This window comes from Sorex fumeus, unplaced genomic scaffold, assembly GCF_029834395.1.
Source record: "Sorex fumeus unplaced genomic scaffold, SorFum_2.1 ptg000018l, whole genome shotgun sequence".
In the NCBI taxonomy this organism is placed as follows: domain Eukaryota; kingdom Metazoa; phylum Chordata; class Mammalia; order Eulipotyphla; family Soricidae; genus Sorex; species Sorex fumeus.
The window spans coordinates 30,030,526-30,056,417 of NW_026606075.1; the positions used below are offsets into that span (position 1 = coordinate 30,030,526).

The 25,892-nt window shown below is 40.9% G+C and overlaps 1 protein-coding gene across 1 annotated transcript in view; it reads right to left on the reverse strand.

Moving 5' to 3' along the window:
- BDP1 (B double prime 1, subunit of RNA polymerase III transcription initiation factor IIIB) overlaps positions 1–25,892 on the reverse strand; it is a 76,229-nt gene that overhangs the window by 30,914 nt on the left and 19,423 nt on the right. The window contains exons 11-23 of the mRNA XM_056112415.1: positions 23,574–23,715; positions 22,533–22,688; positions 18,600–18,759; positions 16,766–16,857; positions 15,743–15,941; positions 14,800–14,930; positions 10,519–12,280; positions 8,790–8,965; positions 7,770–7,980; positions 6,863–7,041; positions 4,603–4,816; positions 2,626–2,714; positions 155–356 (exon numbers count right to left, since the gene is read on the reverse strand). Of these exons, the coding sequence (XP_055968390.1) occupies positions 155–356; positions 2,626–2,714; positions 4,603–4,816; positions 6,863–7,041; positions 7,770–7,980; positions 8,790–8,965; positions 10,519–12,280; positions 14,800–14,930; positions 15,743–15,941; positions 16,766–16,857; positions 18,600–18,759; positions 22,533–22,688; positions 23,574–23,715 (3,713 nt within the window). The remainder of the gene's footprint in view (positions 1–154; positions 357–2,625; positions 2,715–4,602; positions 4,817–6,862; positions 7,042–7,769; positions 7,981–8,789; positions 8,966–10,518; positions 12,281–14,799; positions 14,931–15,742; positions 15,942–16,765; positions 16,858–18,599; positions 18,760–22,532; positions 22,689–23,573; positions 23,716–25,892) is intronic.

Consider the following 25,892-nt stretch of genomic DNA (forward strand, 5'->3'; position numbering starts at 1 on the left):
ACACATCCCTACTCTGTTTATAATGCTGAACGTCACACATCCGTCATAAAAAGGTTATCTGACAAAAGGGAACACTATATCTTTTTTTAAGTGGACTCCTTCCTCATCCTGACAAAACAGAATCCAGTAATCAAAACTCTTCTTTCACACTTACTTTTTCCAGCAGCTGGGTGTCAGACTTTCCTTGCTGCAGCCAATTCTCTTCTGGCTCCTTTGCCTGGCTCTGACCAGCCCTGTCTTTTCCTAGACAGCGCTCCTCTCTCTTGCCATGTGCTCGTCCCAGATTTGGCTTAGCCTTTTGGAATTGCCTTCTTACCAAGGGTGCTGGACTGGGAACAGTTGCTTTATGCTCATGACTGGAATGAAACATAGATTTCATTGAAAACAAAATCAGAACTTCTTGCTACCTAATAGCTATTAAACACTGTGGGCATAAACAATTTTATGTTCAAGGGGAAAATATATCTATAGTAAAAGAAGACAATAAAAACCAAACATGTAAAATGAAACCACACATGACAAATATGAAAGGAAGAACATATAAGCTTTCATAACTTCATTTTCTGTAGAGCCTAGGGAATCATCCTACAAAACTATCAAAAATTTTTCATTTTCATTTACTGATGTTCATATGTAAGATCGTCGATTTGCTCGAGTGGGGGAGCTCGAGCATATGTAAGATACTCTTCCTTAACTTTCAGATAAACCACCGAATTTTCTGTTTGGGGGTCACACCTGCCTGCGCTCAGGGCTCACTCCTGGCTCTGCATTCAGACACTCCTGGAAACGTTTGAGGGACCATTTGGGGTGCCAGAGATTGAATCCGGGTTGGCTGCATGCAAGCCAAGCACCCTGACAATTGTTTCTCTCTTCAGCCCCTCCCCCCACTTTGGGGGAGGGGGTCACACCTAGTAATGCACAGGGGTTACTCCAGGAATTACTCCTGGTGGTGCGTAGGGTACCACATGGTATGCCAGCAATCAAACCTAGGTTGGGCATGTGCAAGGCAAGAGCCTTATCGACTGTACATCTCTTTAGGCCACAAGTGAGTTTTTAAAATGCCAATAGAGTTGAAGGTAGATTTCACAGCGGCATATCAGATAAATTTTATTTCATGCTTTCTTTGGGAGGAAGGTGGTTTGGCAGCTCTGGGCTCACTCCTGACTCTGTGCTCAGTAATCATTACTCAGTCCCATGTAAAAAATGCTCTCAACTGAGTTCTGAAGCATAAACAAACATACAATGGTCAAAACAGTCTTGGTGCTTCAAACTTGAGAGTAGACAGGCTTAAAAACTACAGTCAATCTGTCCATAACATGACTGTTAACTTAGAAAAAAGCTTAGGGTTCAGCAAGACTAGTACAACGATTAGGTTGCTCACAGGAAGCCTTGAGCATTGCTGAGTGTGGTCTATAAAAAAAAACAAGAACTTTTAAGAAATAAGTAAAGGGTACCACTCTTAGACTGGGGAGAAAGCTCAAAGAGCTAGTGTGCATGCTTTGCCTATGGGAGGTTCAGGTTCACTCAATCCCCAGTACCAACTGGTCCCAACCACTACGAGGAGTGAACCCCAAGCCAATATACCAATACAGCACCTCAACACCACCAGGTTTGGCCCCCCAAAAAGAAAAAATGTCACTATTACTATCCTAGGACACAGGTTTTACATATGGCAGATATTCACAGGCTTGTATTATGAGTCATAGCTAGTACATTAATGCTAATTATAAAATGGGGCAGTCGAGGGGGGGGGGGTGAGAGGCACTCCTAAGCAGTCCTCAGGGACCCATGAGTCACTCTTGGCTATATAACATAGGCCTGATGGGTCAGGGCTCAGGTTTGGCAATGTGGTACTTACTCAGGCCCAGAAGAGCTGGAAAAATACATTTTTAATGATACAAAAAACTTAAAATGATAGAAAATTCAGACTGAGGGGAGAGGGAGTTTCATATCCATATCCATATCCAGCAGTGACTGGGGTCAATGCCTGGCAGCGTATGGAGACCATACAATGTTGGGGATTGAACAGGGGCCGGCATCAGGCAAGGCGAGCACCCTACCACCTCGACTATGGACCTAGGCCCCCAAAATTTTAGTTTTAAAATAAAAAACTAAAGATCCTTGCCACGATTTTCAGAAAAATTACAATCAAAGAGACCATCAGTCATATGAGTTTTTCTTTTTTTTGGGGGGGGTCACACCCAGTGATACAGAGTTTACTCCTGGTTCACACACTCAGGAATTACTACTGGGAATCGAACCTAGGCTGGCCGCTTGCAAGGCAAATCGTACCCACTGTGCTATCACTCCAGCTCCATCAGTCATACAATTCTTAAAAGAGCTGCATAACTAGACTTAAAATGGATTAGTCTAAAAATTAGTTATTCTTTAACCTTTCATAAAAATTTTAACGTATAAAGAAATCAATGATGCAAAAACCCTTACTAAAACATACCTAGGTAGAGCTAGAGATTAGCTCAGTACCACAGCACTTGCTCTCACATGGGGCCCTGGTTCCATCCCCAGAACCATATGGTTCCCTGAGCACTATTAGGAATACACCTTCCTCATCTAAAGAAGAAATCCAAAGCAAAAACATGATTCTTTCCCATTAAGCAAACTTACCTTTTCTGTTCATCTAAAATATCATTCATTCTGCATTCTGAAATTTTGGAGGATACAACTTCAATTTCAATTCCAAGCTGAGAATTTGCCTAGAGGGACACAACCATATTAAATATTTTCTCAACAACACATCTACATATGTAATTAAAAGTCAGTATTAGGACAGGTATTTCATTTTCTAAAATTAAGATTCAAAATAACTTTGCAACATCTTATGTTTTGAAGCACAAAATTAAATTTCCTAATGTGAAGAAAAAAACTTCGAGAATCACTGCAGTTCTGGACTGGAGAGATAGTACAGTGAATAGAGCCTTTGCCATACATGTGGCCAACCCAGGTTCAATCCCTGGCACCACATATGGTCCCCAAAGCCCACCAGGAGTGATCCCTGAGTGCAGAGCCAGGAATAAGGCCTGAGCACCATCACGTGTGCCCAAAAGAACCAAAAAAGATTTTATTGAAGTTTAGTGCCTATACAATGTTTTAGAAACTATAATAAAACAAACATCTGTTATGAAACCAGAACAAAAAAGACATTTTTTCAAAAATAAAGTTTTTTAGGGGTTGGAGAGCTAGTACAGGGGTTAAGGCACTTGTCTTGCATTCCATAGACCCTGGTTTGAATCCCCAACATCACCTATGGTCCCAGAGCACTGCCAGGGGTCACTCCCGAGCACTGCTGAGTGTATCCCAGAACAATTTTTTTTCAAATTGCTAGTATTTAATGGGCTGGAGCAATAGCACAGCGGGTAGGGCGTTTGCCTTGCAAGCAGTCAACATGGCCAACCCAAGTTCGATTCTTCCGCTCTTCTCGGAGAGCCCGGCAAGCTACCGAGAGTATCTCGCCCTTACGGCAAAGCCTGGAAAGCTACCCGTGACGTATTTGATATGCCAAACACAGTAACAAGTCTCACAATGGAGACGTTACTGGGCCCACTTGAGCAAATCGATGAACAACGGGAGGACAGTGACCGTGACAGTGTAAAATAGCCTTTGCTGGTTGGGGGCAAGGGGTAGCAACTAAGTCCATCAAACCATAAATATTAACATACTTATAGGCGTATTACCGAAACTCTAATAATAAAAAAGAAAATGCAAAGAAATCCACCCCCTACCAAAAACAACAGTGTTTTGGAGGAGGACTACAAACACTGATGACAGCAGGTCACTTGAAATGTAAATTTTCCCTTGGTAGAGAAAAGGACTGACAAGAACCATTTAGAATGGGCATTAGATTACTCAAATTTGCTTCTAACATCAAGAGCCATCCATCAGCCACCGGCTAAGCTGACATTCAATCCAACACCTAAAATGGAAGATCTCTGTATTTCTTGATGTCAAAAGTCACTTATTCAGCAAAAAAATCTCTGTTCCAAGTTAACAAACATGAACAACATGCATTAATATGTCTTTTACTAAAAATGCTAAAACTGAGCACGAGAGGGGTTAGCTCTGGAGGCTCGCAATGGTGCTACTTTGTATAGATTTTCACAGTGAAAGTGTTCATAGTTAGGATGGAAAAAATATCTATTTTCACTTCTAAATATCCAAGCGTGTGGGCTGGAGCAACAGCACCGTGGATAGGGCATTTGCCCTGCACGTGACTGACCTGGGTTCGATTCCCAGCATCCCATATGGCCCCCCAAGCACCGCCAGGAGTAATTCCTGAGTGCATGAGCCAGGAGTAAGCCCTGTGCATCGCGGGGTATGACCCAAAAAAGAAAAAAATTCATATTCAAAGCCAGGGTTGAGGCATGGGCGGGTGGGGGGCAGCTCAGAGGTAGAGCTGCATCCCCCGCTTTGCCTTACGTGGAGAGAAGCCAGGTTCCGTCATTGGCACTGCAATTTAATTCATAAAATGGAAAACAATGACATCCGGAAAGCACTGAGAACAGGTACAGATGCTAAGCCAGAGCTATCATTTCATATTCCAATATGCACAGAAGGACTCAATTTAATTATATAGTAATAACTCACCGCATCCAGCAATTTCTTTTCCGCTTCCTCTTTTTGTAATGTTGTTCTTTGATCCTGAAGTGTCCCGTCTCTGGCTTCAACTCCTGATGCTACCTGCCGCTGCCCAGCCTTTCTGATGTTTGGTCTGGGTCTCTGAAGCCGGCCCCTTACCGGTACAGCACTTTGGGTTGTGCTTTCCTTCATCTCTTGCTGCAAACTGCTCGTACTCTGAGTTCTAGAAAGAGACAAGGAAAAGAGAGTGTGCTGTAAAAAAGTGATAGCGTTAAAAAAAAAGAAAGAAAAGAAAAAAGAATCATCTCTAATAATAGTTAAACTGTCATTTTCCTTTTTTGTTGCTCCAAACCCAAGACTCACACATGCAAGGCCCTATTACTGGCCCCAGAAAGACTTTTGAGTATTGGAAGAAACTTAAATCACTTCATGATAATAAATAGATCTCATTCTATAAAAGAAAACAGCAATTTCTATTCCCAAAAGGTAATGAAATATTGTATCAACAGTGCGTAAAAGGGACCACATCCAGAGATAGAAAGCACAGGCAAGAACTAGAGGGAAAGAGGGATGGGAAACTGGGATCAGAGCGTTAATACAGAGGGCAGGGTGTCTGATTTGCAGGCAACTTGACCTGGCTTCAATCCTTGGCATCCCACCTGATCCCCCAATTTCTGCCAGGAGTGACCCCTAAGCACAGAGCCAGTAGTATGTCTTGAGCACTGCCAGAGATGGCCCAAAAGCACTGTAGCACTGTAGCACTGTCCTCCCGTTGTTCACTGATTTGCTTGAGTGGACCCAGGAACGTCTCCATTGTGAGACTTGTTGTTATTGTGTTTGGCATATTGAATATGTGTCATGGGTAGCTTGCCAGGCTTTGCCGTGCGGGTGAGATACTCTCGGTAGCTTGCCGGGCTCTCCAAGAGGGGCAGCGGAATCGAACCCAGTTCGGCCAAGTCGGCCACGTGTAAGGCAAACGCCCTACCGCTGTGCCATTGCTCCAGGCCAAAAGCAAACAACAAAAAAAGAGAGATGAGAAATTACGGTTAAATAGGTAGATAGTTTCTGCCTGAGAAATGAAAAGTTCTGCAGATGGATGATGGCTGTGGCTGCACAGTTCACAGTATACACACCCCAAAAACCAAGAGGTTAAGGAGCTAGTACGGAGGACAGGGATGTGTGCTTTGCATGTGTGGGACCCCAGTTCTATCCCTAATACCACATGGTTCCTCCATACACAGACAGGTACAGCCCTGGAGACCCTGACTGTGTGGCCCTGGTGGTCCCCAGCCCAAGGCCAATGCACTGAACCATCCTGCTTGATGGGCCATGCAGCACAGATATATCAACCCCAAGTACAGTCCCACCTCAGCAACAACAAGCCCAGTTTAACAGTGGGGTTTATTTTATATGTATTCCGTTACAATTTTGAAAAAGGAAATATATATGCTAATGCACGGTTCTGTGTATAATCTTTTTTTTTGGGGGGTCACACCCGGCGATGCACAGAGGTCACTCCTGGCTCTGCACTCAGGAATTACCCCTGGCGGTGCTCAGGGGATAATATGGGATTCTGGGATTCGAACCCGGGTCAGCCATGTGCACGGCAAACACCCTACCTGCCGTGCTATTGCTCCAGCCCATCTGTGTATAATCTTTAACTAATAGTAAATTTAAGCAGACAAGCATGAGGATGTGTTGAACTCATCTGACTTTCTAACTTAGGCAGTCAGTCTTGTGAATAAAAATAAATCAAATGTTCTTAGAGTTGCTTTTAAAATACATAAAATGTATCTTTTGGGAGGGGGGCTGGGGGAGGTACAGGCCACATCAGCAGTGCTCGGGGTTTACTCCAGGTTCTGTGCTCAGGGATTACTCCTGGTGGGACTCAGGGGACCGTATCGGGTGCTGGGGATGAAACAGGTACCAGTCAAGCACCTTCCCTATTGTGCTGTCTCTCCAGCCCCCAAATAACATAAATATATTTTAGTAAGAAAGAAATGGGCTGGAGCTATAGCACAGCGGTAGGGCGTTTGCCTTACAAGCGGCCAACATGGCTGACCCGAGTTCGATTCCTCCGCCCCTCTCGGAGAGCCTGGCAAGCTACCGGTGACGTACTCGATGTGCCAAACACAGTAACAAGTCTTGTGATGGAGACGTTACTGGGCCCGCTCGAGCAAATCGATGAACAACGGGAGGATCGTGATCGTGAAGAAAGAAATATGTCAAAGCACTCTCACTTTAAAATTTCAAATACTGTCCTGCTCACCCCAGAGAAATAGCGACATCCTCTTCCCGGGCTGGTGTAGACTCAGCCTCCTCTTTAGAGTCACCAGAACTTGTGGGCAGAGGGTCCTGCTCAGACTGCACGCAAGGCAGGGCCCCAGCAGCCCCCTCCCTGGGATATGACTCGTCTTTCTCTCCTGATGTTGTGAGAGGAGACACGTCCTAGAAGGTAGCAAAAGATATTTCATCAAGGCTCCGTAACAGTGTACTGAAATAGGAACTCTCATCTATACTAGCAGAACAAACTAGGATCATCTTTGTAGACAATAGGATGATCTCTCTCAAAAATTTAAATCCTCAGCATTTCAACTGCAAGTGATTTAATTTATTAAAATATTCAAATGAGCATATCATCATGTACAAAGATATTAATCACAGTAGTATAAAAACCCCCCAACAAAAATAAGAAACAATTGACATTTCAATTAGTAAGAGACTGAATTAAATAGTGACGATTTCTTTATAATTTAACAACATAGAACCATTTTAAAGAAGACAGATTTCTCTATTCTGACCTGCCGAGCAGATGAGAAGTCAGGTTTCACCCCCAGCATGCCAGAAGTGACTGCTGAGCACAGAGCTGGGAGCAGATCCCGAGCTTGCCACAGGTGTGGCCCCAAAGCCAAAAACCAGACATCTCCCCCATCTCCCCCAAATTATCTAAATTCCCATTTTTCCAATGAAGAAACTGCAACATTTTGCACCGGTCACACAGCGGAGGGCAAAAGCTGAAGGTGAGCCCAGGCCACCTCAATCCCTCCCCATGACGCACTCATCCACGGTCAATGATGTGAGCTTCAAGCCACATCTCACACGAAGGAAAAGGCATGAGGAATCTTTATGAGTTTGATTTCAGTCACCACACACTCTTGAGCTTGTGTATCACTCACCTGCTGGTCAGACAGAACTGTGTTCTGCGCCAGCACAGCACCCTCCATTTTAGCAGGTTCCAATTTCTTCCCCAAAACAGGTGTTTTTGCTGCCAGGGTTTCCCTTTTCAAAGCTGCTCTTGCCAAGTTTGGTTTTGGTCTTTTAAATCGGCTCCTCACAAAAGGTGCTGGCTTAACTTCAGCTGGCTTCTGCTCTTCAGGAAGTGATGTGCTTTTGGAACAAAGATTATCAGGTTTTAGAATGAACTGAAGAGGCGAAGGGAATGGGGACAGGGCACCAATTTAAAGACTAGGAGTGAACATTCCAATTCCTAACAGAAAGACATCTGACTATTCGACAGATGGTGAAACACATAAACTGTACAATCCAGAGATCCCATTATTTTTGCACAAAGTACAACTGTGTCATACCCATATTAACTAGAAGCATGTGATACACACAATTCAGCATATTAGAAATTCTCACTATCAGCTGTCAAAAATGACTCAGTTCTCTCCCAGTCTCTCAAAACTAGCTTTTTAATTTTGTTTTGGGGTCATACCTGGCTGTCCCCAGGAGTTACTCCTGCCTCAGGAATCACAACGACCATATGGGATGATGGGTATGGAACTCCGGTCGGCCATGTGCAAGGCAAGTGCTTATACACTGTACTATCACTCTAGCAACTCAAAAGTAGGTCTTACAGTATTAAAAATCATGTTATCTCAATAAAAGTTTTAAAAAAATTCCTAACATTATGCTATATTTCATGTTACCTAGTGAGTAGCTAGGTGGACATAATTTGCAAATTATTTCATATGTATTTTCTTTAACTTTTAGTTCTTGTGCTACACTCAGGGATGTAGGAGGCTACTCTTGGCTCCATGCTCAGGGGTCACCTTTGAAGGAGCTTAGGGGACAATCTGATGCTGGGATTGAACTCAAACCTCCTGCATGTGAAGTATGCACTCAGCCCACTAAGCTATCGCTCCGGACCCATAGTCTTTTTCTTAAAGGTTATACAGACCGATGCACTTTACCTTATATTAACATCTGAAAACTGCTCTTGAGTATCTGTAGGCTGCGTCCCTTGATCTTCTATTATATCACAGTCTAAAATTTGCAAAGAGTGCACTGAACTTGACATTTCCATTTCAGAACTTGTTTTTACTTCTACAGAAGTTTGTACCATGGGAAGAAGTTCACTGCTAATGTTCTGGAGAAATAATTAAAGTAAATCAGCACAAATACAAGATTCCTTAAGCATTTCATATATGTCCAAGAAAAACCTCTTTATTCTAAACATACTTAAAAAAAAAACTGTTTTGCTTTGAAGTTTTAAATAAAATGAAGATTTTAAATCAAACTTAATTTACAAATCCTAAAACACAAATTTAGGTAACTCTTTCCTTTCTCTTTTTACATGTCAGCTTTGCTTTGTTTTTGGGGCATAATATCCAGCAGTGCTCTAGAGACCATGTGATCTTGGAGACAGAATACTGCACTCCAGGCCTGGAACCCATCTCCCAGCCCTGGTAACTCTTACTTTTATATTGAACATTATCATTTTTCCAAACCACCACACACACACACACACATACATTACATACACACACACACACAAACACACACACACAAAAACCCTATAAAAAAATATTAGAACGTTGAAATGTTCTAATACAGAGGAATGGAGATAGCACTAATGCAGAGATTAGGGCACTTGCAGTGCACATGGCTGACCCAGGTTTGATCCCTGGCATCCCAAATGGTTCCCCAGGCATTGCCGGGAATAATTCCTGAGTGTAGAGCCCAGAGTAACCCCTGAGCATCACTGGTGTGGCCCAAACACCAAAAGAGAAAACAAAGATATATCATGAACTTCAAGTAACTAGAAACTTACAGTTAAAGTTACGTAAAATGAATAAAAATAGAGTAAGGCAAGAAAGAGACAAAAACTGATACAGAAATGAATTATTCAAAAATCTGTTTTTATAAAAGTTCGCAAAAGTTCGCTCCAATTTTGGGGCTGGAGAGATGGCACAGTGGGTAGGGTGTTTGCCTTGCAAGCAGCTGACCCAGGTTCAATTCCCAGCATCCCATATGGTCCCCTGAGCACCACCAGGAGTGGTTCCTGAGTGCAGAGCCAGGAGTAGCCCCTGTGCATCGCCGGGTGTGGCCCAAAAAGCAAATAAATAAAGATTTTGTTTAAAAAAAAAAAAACATTCACTCCAATTTCTATATTCTTTTTCTAAAAGAATATCAAAATGATATTAAGGGGCTGGAGTGATAGCGCAGCGGGTAGGGCGTTTGCCTTGCACGCGGCCGACCCAGGTTCAATTCCCAGCACCCCATATGGTCCCCCGAGCACTGCCAGGAGTGATTTCTGAGTGCACAGCCCGGAGTAACCCCTGTGCATCTCCGGGTGTGACCCAAAAAGCAAAAAAAAATGATATTAAGATAGCAACATTTTCATACCCACAAAAATCTATTTGGACCAAAGAGTTAACACAACTAGTTAAGACACTCATTTTGTGTGCAGTTAACCGGGGTACGAGCCCCAGCACCACATATTGTCCCCTGTGCACAGAGCCAGGAAAAATCCTAAGCACAGTCAGATGTGACCCAAACAACCCCTATTTCAACCAAAAATACTATTTTACTCAAGGGTCTTATCACAGAATTTAGAGAAAATACGTAAGGCTGTTAAGAGTTTAAATGTGCTGGGTAAGAACAACAATCAAAAGTAAATTGAGGAACAGATATACATACACTGGCATTCAGAGAAGGACTGGCACTGTAGTCACCACATTTGTCCTGTGTCAGGTCTGTCTCAGTTTGTCTTAAGGTACCAGTCTCCTCGGTTCTATTTTCCCTTAGAGAAACGTCTACAGGTCTCATTGTTTTTAAATCTGCCACCATTTCCTCAGCAGCACCAATTTCTTCTGATCTGCTTTTCATCAAGAAAATGTCCTCTTGAGATTCTTTAAAATCTGCCTTCCTTTCCCCACTGCCAGTCCCATTTCCTGGTATTTTCTCCAGCAGGGACATATCTCCTTTTCCAGTTTCTTTCATAAAAACCTCCCTTTCCTCTATGGCACTGATCCCCACCGGTGCCTTTTCCGTTAGGGAAATTTCTTTTCCAGTTGCCCTCAAATCTGTCTCTACTTCACCAAATGTATTGACCTCATTTAAGACTCTTTCATTTTGAGGTATTTCTTTTTGTGTAGTTTCTTCTAAATTTGTCTCCGTTTCCTCAGCGATTTCAATCTCCTCTGCTATCCTCTGACATGGTGTAATCTCTTCAGTTTCTTTGATATCTGTCTCTCTTTCCTCAGTGATTTCTATCATCTCTGCTATCTGAAATGGTGTAATCTCTTCAATTTCTTTCATATCTGTCTCTCTTTCCTCAGAGAATTCTATCATCTCTGATATACTCTGATATGGTATAATCTCATCTTCAGTTTCTTCCAAATCTGACTCATTTTCCTCAGTGATTTCTATCATTTCTATAGTCTGATACGGTGTAATCATTTCTCCAGTTTCTTTCAAATCTGACTCTTTTTCCTCGGTGATTCCAATCATCTCTATCCTTTGATATGGTGTAATTTCTTCTCCAGTTTCTTTCAAATCTGACTCTTTTTCCTCAGTGATTTCTATCATCTCTGCAATCCTCTGACATGGGGTAGTCTCTTCTCCAGTTTCTTTCAAATCTGTTTCTTTTTCCTCAGTGATTCCAATCACCTCTGCTATCCTCTGACAGAGTATGATCTCTTCTCCAGTTTCTTTCAAATCTGACTCTTTTTTGTCAGTGGTTTCTATCATCTCTGCTATCCTCTGATATGGTGTAATCTCTTCTTCAGTTTTTTTCAAATCTGTTTCTTTTTCCTCAGAGATTTCTATCACCTCTCCTATGCTCTGACATAGTGTAATCTCTTCTACAATTTCTTTCAAATCTGACTCTTTTTCTTCAATGACATCAGTCATCTCTGGTATCATCTCCCTTTGTGAAATCTCTACCCCAGTTTCTTTTAAATGTGACTCTTTTTCCTCAGTGATTTCAGTCACCTCAGGTACTGATTCACTTGGTGAAATCTCTACTTCAGTTTCTTTGAAACCTAACTCTTCTTCCTCGATGACTTCAGTCACCTCTGCTACTGTCTGACTTGATGAAATCTCCACTCCAGTTTCTTTCAAATCTGTTTCCATTTCTTCAGTGGTGTCAACTGTCTCTGCAATCTTTTCCTTGGGAGATATATCTCTTCTTTCAGATTCTTTTAAAGAAGAATTTATTTCTTGAGTAGTATCAACCTCTACGGGTACCTCCTCCCTTGGTGAGATTTCCAGTCTTGCAATTTCTCTCAAAGCTGCTGTCATTTTCTCAGAGGAAAGAATCTCCTCTGCTACCTCCTCCTTAGAGAACATTTCTCTTTTTCTAGTTCCTCTTCCTATATTTGGCTTTGGTTTCTGAAATCGAGTCTTTAGAACTGGAACTTGTTTGAATACATTTGATGTACTATCCTCTTGAATATTACTACAAAAAAAATAAATAAAAGGCACAAAGTCAAATTTTAAACCAAACTGACAGCTAAAGAGAACACAGTCAAGAAATTAGTGCCAAAATACCAGGAATACACAACTGTTAAAAAACAAACAAACAAACAAACAAAAAACCTGCAAGAAAGACTCAAAAATCCCTGGGCAAAAAAATAAAATAAGGAAAGAAAAATGCTATCTTTTGAAATTTTTAAAGTTTTAGGGGCTGGATCGATAGCACTGTGTATAGGGCGTTTGCCTTGCACACGGCCAACCCATGTTGAATTCCCAGCATCCCATATGGTCCCCTGAGCACTGTCAGGGATACAGGGATAATTCCTGAGTGCAGAGCCAGGAGTAACCCCTGTGCATCGCCGGGTGTGACCCAGAAAGAAAATAAATAAATAAATAAAAAGAAAAAGTAAAAGAAAGTTTCAAGATAAAAATACATTAAAAAAGCTAACAGCAATTAGAGTAGCAATAAATTAGAATCACTTAATTTTCATATCATCCTTAGAAAATTCTTGCTAAGACTTTCTAGTTCTAGATACTAAATCAATGTATGTCTGCAACCTCTTTACTCCTATTTCACCCAGGAATCTTGAAATAAAAATTAAAACAAACAAAAAAGCACTTCATTTAAATAATCAAACTTGATCAGTATCTCAAATAGATCTGTTTATGAATCAGCCTTATGAGTAGGAATTAGGGCCTCTCTTCCTCCCTTTAGTCTTACTTTATTTTCCCCCCTGGGAGGCAGGGCACTGATTACAGGGGACCCATACTCAGCAGTGCTTACTCCTGGCTGTGTGCTCAGGGATCATTCCTAGCAGGGCTCAGGGGGTCATATAAGTTGCTGGGGCTCAAACTTAGGTCAGCCGTGTGCAAGGCGAGAGTGAACTCCCGTACACAGTGTACAATGCCCCTACCCACTGTACTCCAGCCCTAAGAAAATGATTTTTAATATTTTAGGTTTTTTTTTGGAGGGGGCAACTCTATGGACACACCTGGCTGTACTCAAAGTTTATTCCTGGCTCTGTGCTCAAGTATCACTACTGGCAGTGCTTAGGATACCGAGGATCAAACCCAGGTCAGCCACAAGTGCCCTACCATGTACTATGGCTCCAGCCCCCAGTTCAGATTTTAAGGTTAAAACATACTTTATAATTAGATCTGACTGTTCAGCTAGTCGCTAAGTAATAAAAGAACTTTAGGGCCCGGGATATAACTCCACATGAGGTCTTAGGTTCAATCCCTTGCACTGAAAAAATAAAAACAAAAAGTAATAGTAAACTTTGATAAGCTTAATTTTTACAGGTAAAAAATGTATGTCTCAGATTTCCAGACGTTCATAGACAATCCATGCACAAATTACAAGGAAAGCATGTGCAAGAAAGCAGAAACAACCTAGTAAACAAAACAAACCTCTTCTTATGGCTCATACACCTGTGTACCAACTTAAGGACAGCATCTGTGATTAGAACTCATATACAAAGTAGATTATTTTTCAGCTTAAAATCTATAGTAGAGTGGAGTTCATTCCCAATTCAATCAGCCTAATGGCTGAATAAATAGCAATACTCTTACATTAAAAAAAAAACCTATAATAGAGAGGCTGGAGTAACAGTACAGTGGGCAGGGCATTTGCCTTGCACATGACTGATCCAGGATCGATCCCCGACATCCTATGATTCCCTGAGCACTGCAAGGAGTAATTCCTGTATGCAAAGCCAGGAATAACTCCTGAGCATCATTGGGTGTGACCCAAAAAGCAAAAATTTTATAAATTAAAACACACACACACACACACACACACACACACACACACACACACAGTAGATGACCAGAGCTATAGTACAGAGGGTCGGGACTTGCATGCAGCCAACCTCCATTTAATCCCTTGTACCCCATATGGTTCCCCGAAAACCACCAGAATTAAGCCCTGAGCACCATGAGATATGACTTGAAGCCTCCAAAATATTTTTAAATAAAACATACAGTAGATCAGGAAATATAAAGACTTTTGACAACCTGAATTCAATCCCTGGCAATGTATATCCCTGGAGTTATCTCTGAGTACAGCCAGACATGGTCCCCTGCCACCATCTTCCAAAACAAAGTTTTACTTAAAAATTAGATAAACCTTAAATATGTAATAAATCTAATCTCAAAGAAACAAACTAAAATATTAAGTAGCATTTTCACTTTTGGACCTAAACTTATATAAGTTATTGTACATATTCAGTGGTAAAACTGTCCATGAAAATTCAAGATAGAAATTACAATAAGCAGCTTTTTTCCAACAACTTCTAGCTGAGAAATCAACATGAAGACCAATTTAACACTATAAAAACTATGATGTAAACTCTCTTCAAAGGCAGTATTATTTTCAAGTACTATATAACCTAATATAATGACAACAAATCAAACTATTTGCCCTTATTCTAAAATCTGTTTAACATTTCAAAACCTTTATCCAAATTTTAAAAATTAAATGCACAATAAGAGGATGCTTACCTCAGACATTCATTAGGAGCCTCATGATCATCTAACTGTATATTCTGAGAAGGATCATTTTTCTCAGGTTGTGACATGACATTTTCACATTCAAAATTTTTACATGACTGGTCTTCTACTTGCTTGGGAGTCTTAATAACAACAACAAAAAAATTTTATTTTTAAGCCTTAGCTTTCTTAGTTTTAGTGAAACACCCATCATTCATTTATAAAAGATTTCATTTAAATTCTTCCCAGCTTGCATAGAAAAAAATGGTAGATATTTCACTTACAAAAGTGACATTCAATAAATATTATTTAATTTTTTTGTTATTTAATGTGGTTTTTCTTAGGAAAGTTCATAAACCACACTTAATGTCTCATTTCAAAATCCCCATCTTTTCCTCTCAAACAAGAAATCAAGTAACTGCTTCAGTCTCAATTCTAGAATTATCCCAAGGGGCCCATCTCACTGACACCTTCTGATTATTATAATCATATTATAGCCCTTGGGAATTATAACAAAGAAAATTCAAATCTCATATTAGATCCTTTTCACAGAAACTAATTACAATGCAAATACCCTAAAATGTAGACTCCATATTTCCAAAATTATATTTTAGTAGATGTCTTTTAAATTTTTATTATCCAAGCCAGTATTAATAAATATACATACACAGCTAATTTCCAAAGGAAAGGGTAACTCGAAGACCCACTGAGTGATGGAAGACAGCAAGTCCAAAATGGGAGGTGGAGTGAAAGCAGAGGGCCCACCATGTAAATGAGTCCCACAGCTTTCCAATCACCAATCCTACTAGCTAAGAATACTACTCTTATAGTGGAATAAAAATGTACAAAAAACTGTATAGTGCCACTGCTTAAAAAGAAGGGTAAAAGAAACGTGCACTTATTAAACAAGCAAACAAACACGCAAAAACAAACTGGAACGAAGCAAAGTACTTACATTTCTATCAACACAGGGTTGAATTTCACTCTTTTCTACATTTTCAGCCCCATTTTTATCCTGTGATGCTGGAGTCTCTTTTCTTTCAGCAGCTTTACTTAAATTTGGCTTCGGCCTCTGCAATCGTCCCCTTAGTGGTCGTGCAGGTCTGAAAACCTTTGGTTCGTCATCTTCCTGTGGACAATTTTTTTCACTCGAACTACAGAAATTAAAGAGGGATAAAGTCAATGTTTATATTAAAATCAAATAATTGCTTATGTTCAGTACTCTCATATCCCAGTAAAGTACAAGTAAACCATTTGAAACAGGAAGCAAGTTTCAAATGTCCTCAAAAACATCTTCAAATACATTCCTACTTCTACTCCGAAACTATACTAAATATAATCCTGGAACTGTCATTTTTTTTAAAAGAGCAACTTTTAATTGAACTTTCATTATAAGATTAGAAAAATCTACACCTGAAAAGCATATACCACCATTCCCCACTAGGTTACTACTATGAATTTATGTCTTCAGTAAAAAGAAGACAGTTCATGGCATAAACCTCAGGTACTGCCCAGAATCCATTAGTCCAGAATCATACTGGAGAAAGGCCTACTCTAGAAGCCTATCCAAAACAAAAGTCCCCTTTTGAAGCCCCTTTAATCTTAATAAAATTAACCAGAAACATAAAACATTAATCAGTAATTTATCTAACAAGCCTTTGTTAAAATCTTGTCAGTAAATTGGAGAAATTTAATTACTAACTCAATGAACCCATGCCATCATTTCTATAATCATTAAGTACATTATTTATGTTTCAACAACTTTCATAGTAAAAAATGGGAATGTGGTGCCAGACATGCACGCTTCACATGAATAAGGCCCTAGATTCAAACTCTGGCACCACATACACACACACACATAAACACACAAAAGAACTATGTATGTACATTAGCTGAAAATAAAATTGAAACACTATGAAATGGAAACAAATTAGTTATCCCAAAGAGTTACTATTTTTATTACTTTCTAAATACTTACTTCAGTACAGTCTCAACATCTGCATTCTTTACCTCTGTATTCTCCATTCCAGAAATGTCAACTGTATTCACTTCATCCTTTTCCATGTTACTCTATAAATTCAATTTTTACATTTAATCCATTTAATATGAAAAAGTTCAAACTTTATAGTAAAATGGATATTAAAGCAGTAAAATTTTTCTGTATTTCTTACTTAGAAGAGTCTTTTAATTCTAAATGCAGATAAAAATATTATAAAACATCTCATACATTACTGACAGAAGTACAAATTGGTATTAGCCTTGGGTATGCTGGCGAGGGGTGTGATGTTGGAATTATGTACAAAGGACGCCGTCACTAACAATATTGTAAATCACAAAACCGCAACCAATAAAAATTATTTTTAATTGGTATAGCTTTTCTAGAAATCCTTTTGCCAATATAAATTAAGAGTCTTAAAACTGTGCATTTTCATGGAGACTGGAGAGATAATACAGGGTTTAAGGTACTTGCTTGACCCCAGTTTGATACTCAGCACTGAATATAGTCCTTTGAGCAGTGCCAGGAGTGATCCTTGTAAGCTATGAGCACAAGATGTGCCCCTGTCCCGACAATCACCTCCAAAAAATATGCCAGGGATTTGGACAATAGTCATGGCAGTGAAATGCCACATGCAAAGCAAGTGTCTTACCTCCCTCCTGTACTATTTCTGGCCCCACCATTTTTTTAAAATTTAAATAATATAAAAATTTATGATTAAACTATACTTATAAGATTATTATTTAAGATTATAACTATCACATAGAAAGAATGATAATAAAGAATGATTTTTTCCTCACTTAAGTAGGAAAAAATAAACAGGCGCTTTTAAAAAGTTCTTTATCAGGGCCAGAGCAACAGTACAGTGAGGAGGGCATTTGCCTTACATAGCCAGCACCCTAATATGGTACCCTAAGCACCGCCAGCAGTGATCCCGGAGTGCAGAGTCAGAAGTAAACCCAGAATACTGCTGGGTGTGGCCCCAAAACCAATAATAATAACATAACTACAATTAAATGAAAAGTACATTATCAAAAACAAAATGATAATAACAAAGTTACCAGAGATATAAGGAAACTGAAAGCTTTCTTTCTGGCTCTGAGCAATAGATTCACTTCGAGCCTGTGATATGGCTCAAACAGTAAAGTATGTTGTCAGGTGGGCCTCCACAACAATAAGTAAATGGTTACCTTTTTGAATGTCAGTTCAACCATGCATAACTGGAGCCAGAAAAGTATTCAAAAGTCTTTGCTCCATTAATTCCATCACCTCCAAAATTTTACTCACTACCTGTTTTCCTAACAAAGTCCTATTTACAAAAATGTTTTAAATAGAAAATCCAAATATACACAATAAGAGAAGTTATTAGTAGGTAAGTTGATGCTATTATCAACCTCGGATAAGAAAAGATCAACTAACACCAAGAAAGCCTAAATAAGAAACAATAAATTTAGGCTAAAAGTATAGGAAATGAAGAAGCAGTTGCTTGCATTCCCGAAGCCCAGAGGAGCACGTGGCTTGCGTTCCGGAAGCCGAAGTTCCATCCCTGCACCATTTAATCCTGAAACACTGCCAGGCACCGATCACACTGTGTCACTGAGTACCGAACCGCCTGGCCTGGCTCATCCAGTTAATGAGCCTGGCTCATCCATTAATGGCAAGGCTCAGGACCCCATGGGAAGTCTAAAAGTAATTTTAATGACCAAAAAAAAAAAAACTACAAAAATGTTTGCCTAAATACAACTTAAGACATTCTAATTCCAAATTACTCAGGGATAAAGTAATATAAATTTCCATAAAGCCTCTTATTGTATACCTTTTCAACGGAAGTTTCTGGATGTAAACTCTTGCTCTCTTCAAGTGTTTTGCTTTGTGTAAGAACTGGTTTCTTCCCAACTGCCCTTGATAAATTGGGTTTAGGTCTCTGGAGTCGTCCTCTCACCTTGGGTTTAAGATTTTCCTCTTGATCAGCTTCCCTAAAAAATTTAACATTATTTCAAAATACAGATATTTTCATACGAAAAGTTTTTAAAACCTACTCATGAATTCAATTCCTGGCACTGTAGCACTGTCCTCCCATTGTTCATCGATTTGCTTGACCGGGCCCAGTAACATTGTGAGACTTATTGTTACTGTGTTTGGCGTATCGAAAGCATCATGGGTAGCTTGCCAGGTTTTTGCCGTGCGGGTGAGATACTCTTGGTAGCTTGCTGGGCTCTCTGAGAGGGGCAGAGGAATCAAACCTGGGTCGGCCAGGTCGGTTGCGCGTAAGGCAAACGCCCTACCTGCTGTGCTATCGCTCCAGCCCAATTCCTGGCACTACAATATAATATATATAAACATTTAGAGACATTTAAGAACACCTTTAAACTTACAGTAAAAAAGAAAATTGAAAAAGAGTGACTAGTGAGGAGATAACAACCTTGTTCAATCAGAAGAAAGAAAGAAATTCATCTTAAGTTACTAACTCCCCTTTGCTAAAATGTCAAGTTTAAGTTGGAGCTAGAGCACCTGACAGCAGATAGGGCACTTGCCTTGCACATGGTTGACCAGAGTTTGATCCTCAGCACTTGATAAGGTTCCCAGAACCCATTAGGAGTGATCTCTGAGCGCAAGGCCAGAAGTAGGCCCAATCTTAAACATCAAGAGTTATTCTGCAATATGGGCAAATATAGCACAAGAGAAAAAGAAGAAGACTTGTACAAAATACCCATGATATATTATACAATAAACAAGGATATAGCTCAATGACAGAATACATGTTCTCTATGTGTGAGGCCCTTGGTTTGACCCCTGACAGCACTCCTTGTGGTGCTTAGAGATCGAACGTGGGTCAGTCACATGCAAGGCAAGTGCCCTATCTGCTGTATTATTGCTCTAAAAAATATAATATATAATTTTCTATATAAACATGCTTTGTTCAAAGTAAATAACAATTAAGAATTCATAAAATCATTACCTTTTAAGCCCATATGAGGGGAATAAGGTAAAGGTAAAGGTAAAGGCCCTCCCGTTGATCGTCGATTTGCTCGAGCGGGCCCAGTAACGTCTCCATTGGAGACTTTGTTGTTACTGTGTCTGGCATATCGAATACTCTCGGTAGCTTGCCGGGCTCTCCGAGACGGGCGGAGGAATCGAACTCGGGTCGGCCATGTTGGCCGCTTGTAAGGCGAACGCCCTGCCGCTGTGCTATATTTTGAGATATTTCTTGAGGACATTCTTGTACTGCTTTTATTCTGTTTGTCTAAAAATATTAATAACTGTCAACATACTAGAAAAAATAATCATCCCTTTAAAGTCACAAATATCGGGGGCTGGAGAGATAGCACAGCAGGTAGGGCGTTTGCCTTGCACGCAGCTGACCCAGGTTCTATTCCCAGCATCCCATATGGTCCCCTGAGCATCGCCAGGAGTAACTCCTGAGTGCAGAGTTAGGAGTAACCCCTGTGCATTGCCGGGTGTGACGCCAAAAAATTAAAAAAATAAAAATAAAGTCACAAATATCGAATTTACTACTGTAAAAATAAGAGCCTAAAAGAACTCAAACTAAGTTAAAGTACAATCTATCTCATATCAAATATTTAGGCTTCAAATCATTTTACAAGGATAAATGGATAGTTCAGAGGGCTGAACAAACATCCTGCATGAAAGCCCTGGGGTTCAATCTCCCCAGCAGTACTATGACACTATGGTATCATGGCAAATGTGGCAAAAGAAAGAAAGAAAGAAAGAAAGAAAGAAAGAAAGAAAGAAAGAAAGAAAGAAATTCATCTTAAGTTACTAACTCTCCCTTGCTAAAATGTCAGTATTTTTATTTGGTTTTTGGGACATGCCTGGCAGTGCTCAGGGATTCCTCCTGACTCTACATTCAGGGATAACTCCTGGTAGGCTCAGGGGACCATGCAGGGTGCCGGGAATCGAACGAGATGCCCTATCTACTGTACTATCATTCTGGTCTCAAAACATAATTATTACACATCAGATACAAAAGAGAATCTTTCTATAATGAAATCTGAAGTAAAAAAATAAATAAATAAAATAAAAACGCTTCAGCAGCCTGATGGTGCCTTCAGGCTTCCTGATACCCCAAAATTGCCACTGTGCCTTTGGCTAGACCCCAACAACCTGGCACCAAGTTTACCAAGAAATTAAGTGGCCAAAAGTTAGGTATGGGGGAGCCATGTCCACAAACCACCTCTGGCTCAGCTATAGAAGCTCACTTATTGGTCTTATTTCAGAGGCCCATAGATAAATCTCAAAAGAGATCAAAAGCCACAGTTAATTGCGAACCCACACATGGCTGAACAGACTGGGATATATTGGACGTGGGGGGAGGGGGCGCAGGTTGGCCTTGTGGCCCACCCAGAGAGTCCCTGGCAACCACTTGTTTCCACAATCCAAAACACTGCCATATCCCTGGCCTGACTCCACTATCTCACAGTATGGACCTCACCAAGATATAATCTGCTGAAAATTCTGGTATGCGGGTTTTGTGACTGAAATCTTCAGACTTTCTCAGAGTCGGGATGGGCTACCTCCCCCTACTTCCCAATAGTCATGGAAGCATTGGCAGCAGAAACCAGCTCCATTGCTACCCTGTAATCTCTACAACTGACCTTCGCTTCAGAGACTCATAAATAAATCTCGAAAGAGATCAAAAGCCACAGTTAATCTCATACCCATGCATGGCTAAACAGACTGAGGTGTAAGTTGGCCTGTGCCCATCCAAGCAGAGCCCCCAGCAGCTGCTTGCATCCACGATCCAAAATCGCCACCATACTCCCAGCCTGACTCCACCATCTCAGGACAGAGCTCAGCAAGATATAATCTGCTGAAAATTCTGTTATGCGGGTTTTGTGACTAAAATCTTCAGGCCTTATCGGGGTCGGGATGGGCTACCTCTCCCCACCTCCCTATACTTCCAGAAGATTTGGCAGTCACATCCACATCCCAAAGTTGCCACCCAATTGAAAAGCTACTCCAGCCTTAATGTCCCAATAAAAATACCCAATGCCCCGAACAAACACCATCATCTCTTAGCACCTGTACTACAAACCATAATGCACAAAAGGAAAAGGAAAGAGAGAGCAATAAGGAAAGTGCCTCCCACAGAGGGAGGCTCGGGGTGGGAGATGAGGGGCTGGGGGGTGGTGGTGGGGAAATGGGGAACACTAGTGGTGGGAAATGTACACTGGTGGAAGGATGGGTGCTGGATCATTGTTGACTGAAACCCAATTATGAACTGCTTTGTAATGGTCTATCTCACGGATTTGCTCGAGCAGGCCCAGTAACGTCTCCATTGGAGACTTTGGTGTTACTGTGTCTGGCATATCGAATACTCTCAGTAGCTTGCCGGGCTCTCCGAGAGGGGCGGAGGAATCGAACTCGGGTTGGCCATGTTGGCCACTTGTAAGGCGAACGCCCTGCCCGCTATCCAACTAAAAAAAATTATTTTTAAAGTAATGTGGAGTTCATGCCCAACTCAATCAGCTTAATCAATGGCTCAATAAATAGCAGTACTCCTATATTTAAAAAAAAAAAACCTTGGGGCTGGAGCAATAGCATAGCAGGTAGGGCGCTTGTCTTGCACGCTGGGAGTGTACCAAAACAAACAAACAAAAAAAAAAATCCGAAAAAACTTGATATCACATTTCTGATTAATAATGTAAGGAATTTACATTATAATGCTGTTGACGTGCCTCAAAGCAGTGCTACCATCATTTCTCAAACTACCATGTAGAATACTTACAGTGTTTTACTTTCCACGACCACAGTTCTTTCTTCTGTAGAACTACCCTCAGCAACATTGAGCTCACACAAGTCTTCCACATTGACATCTGATGGAGGGGAATTTGCAGCATGTGATTCCAAGGTCTCGCCTCTGACTGACATAGCATCCTGCTGACTATTGAGGAAAAAGACACATCAGAGGGAAAGGATTCTCAGTGATGCTTACCTCTACACTATTTAAACAATTTTTAAAATGACAGAACTGTGGCCAGGGGTGGGGCTGAGTGGCAGCGCTGGGTCTGACCTTGGCACTGAGTAGCCTTCTAGGGCCACTCGTAGTATAGCCTTCAAAGACTCCCGGTCTGTATGGCCACACCCCGTTGCAGGAAGGCCCTCATAGACTCCTCCCAACCCCACCCCTGAATCAAGATGGTAAAGGCAAATACACAAAAACCAACATTTTAGAAGAAAATCCCTCTTATTATGAAGAATCAAAATGAGCATTTTGGCCTATTTTTTAAAAACTAAGGGTCATCTCCAGTAGCGCTTTGCGATTCTGGGGAGCTACCTGGTAATTCTGGAGGGCACAAAGTGTCAGGTACCAAACACAGGGCCATGCACGTGTGCTGTTACCAGTTGAGCAATCTCCCCAGCCCTATTCTGGATTTTTCTATCTTTCTGGACTTTTCTTCCACATTACAGAAAAATTAAACCTTCAGAGAAATCAGCAATCACAAATAAACAGGTTTGGGAAAATGCCCAAAAAGTCAAAAAATGAACAGGGCTTTCTTTGATTTTTATACCCACATTTGATTTGTACATTTCTGGAGACATGCTACTATGTTAATCAACATTTACATAAAGCAGGGAGGCATGTTTCAACAAGTATGTTCTAGTAAACACAGGACTACAGAACACAGTACTATACACAGAGAGAACCCAGCAAATACAAACAAAACTGGAAAGAGAAACAGACAAATTCACATAGTTGGAGATTTCAACCTCTCTTCTTAGAAATTGATAAAGATATAAACAAGGCTTATGAAGATAAAATAAATACCTTAAAGACAGAATAGGATCAGTTCTTTTCTCCACTTTTTCAGAGGAGAAACTGATGTCTTCTGAGTTCTGAATGCAGAAAAGCACCTGTTCCTTATTGCCATCATCTTCATTTATCTCAGGCCTTAAAGGCTGACATTTATCTATGAACAAAAAACGTAATTATTCTAAACACTGACAACAGAAACCCTTTTTTTGTTTGTTTTTTGGCTTTCGGGGTCACACCCAGTGATGCTCAGGGGTTGCTCCTGGCTTTGCACTCAAGAATCACTCTTTGCTGTGCGAGGGGGATCATATGGGATGCTAGGGATCAAACCTGGGTTGGCTGCATACAGGGTAAACGCCCTACCCATTGTGTGTACTATCACTCCAGCCCCAGAAAACCTTTCTTAAAACATGAAAGATTTTGGGGCTGGAGCGATAGCACAGCGGGTGGTGCATTTGCCTTGCACACGGCCGACCCAGGTTCGATTCCCAGCATCCCATATGGTCCCCCAGCACCGCCAGGAGTAATTCCTGAGTGCAGAGCAGGAGTAACCCTGGTGCATCGCTGGGTGTGACCATCCCCCCCCCCCCCCCAAAAATGAAAGATTTTACATAACAGTGGTTCTTCCCACAAATTGTAATCTATTTAACATATTTCAGTTACTATATGCAAGGCACAGAAATTTTTTGTATGTTTGTTTTGGTTTTGGGTCACACCCAGCAATGCTCAGGGGTTACTACTGGCTCTACACCAGGAATCACTCCTGGTGGTACTTATATAGGATGCTGAGGAACAAACCCAGATCAGCTGGGTGCAAGGCAATCACCTTACCCACGATTATCTCTCTGGCCTCTGAAAGAAACTTTAATCAGCTTACAAATTATTTGTGTTTTGAGGATCAGATCAGATTTAATTAAAGTCTAAACTATCTTAATCTTCCTTAAATTTTAAGCGTTTAAACTGACTTGTTATTTAGGCTTGCTTAGACAACTAAAAGTGGACTTGGCAATATTGCTCAAATCTCTTCTGTGTCATAATTAATTACATGGGAGCAGCTATTATGTACTGATTCACAGCAAAAAGAAGCTACTTCCATCAGCTACATTTCCGCATGTAATATTCAAAATGGTCCGCAAAAGGTCCTCAAAAATCTTACGTGACATGCTCAAGGATATGCTTTGGTAAATACAAGGGCTGAAATCTTTGCCAAGCTTCACTTGACCTCAAAGGTTCCATTTTATCTTTTAAACATGCTTTTAAGTTTAATCGTTTAGCTTTTGCCCCTCCCTTGATGACTTGCTGCTTTTGCTATGATGACCAGAGGTCACAGAGCCAGCTGCTGTGCTCACTGGGGACCACATGCCTTAGCGCAAACACACTTGATTATGCTGCACCAGACATGGCACACTTTTCACTAGGGCACCGGGGATGACCCACCTCAGTCTCACTGGGACTACAGGCAATGTAGGGTGGTGCTAGGAATCACAATCCGGCTCATGCTTGCGGAGCAGTTCCTCTACACTGCCAACTATATCCCCAAGCTCAACAGTCCAAATCTTTAACACAAAACTGCTCACTGTTCACTGAACAGTGCCAGGAGTGATTCGTGAGTGCAGAGCCAGGAGTAAACCCTGTGCATTGCCCGAAAACAAAACAAAACAAAAAGACTTGTCCAAATTCTTAATCCTCATTCCCTAGCAACTCTTTTGTTTGTTTGTTTTTGTTTTTTTGGTCACACCTGGCAATGCACAGGAATTACTCCTGGCGGTGCTCAGTGCTCAGGGGACCATATGGGATGCTGGGAATCGAACTTGGTTCACCGTGTGCAAGGCAAACGCCCTACACCTGTGCTATCGCTCCAGCCCCTCCCTAGCAACTCTTAAGTATTACTATGTCTACATTCTAAAGTAGTTGCTTTTTTTTTTTTTCAATTTATTCCAATGACTTCTACAGACATTAAAGAGATTACAGGGCCAGAGAGATAATACAGCAGGTGGGACACTTGCCTTACATGCAGCCAACCAGGGTTCGGTCTCTAGCACTCTATAAGGTTCGCCCGGGTGCAGAGCCAGGAATAAGCCCTGAGCACTGCCGAGTGTAACCCCAAAACCAAACACAAACGAACTTATAACAGGTACACAATGGTTTAGAGAAATACAATGAAAGTCTGTGATTTCATACAGATACAAGAATATACACTTAATTATAAGCATGTAACTTCTAATCATTGCTAACGAAAATACAGAGACTGTATTAAAGTCTAGAGTCAAACTCCAGAGAGAAAAGTCTTATCATTTAACTCTGGAGGTATTTTTCCCCCAACAATAAACCTTC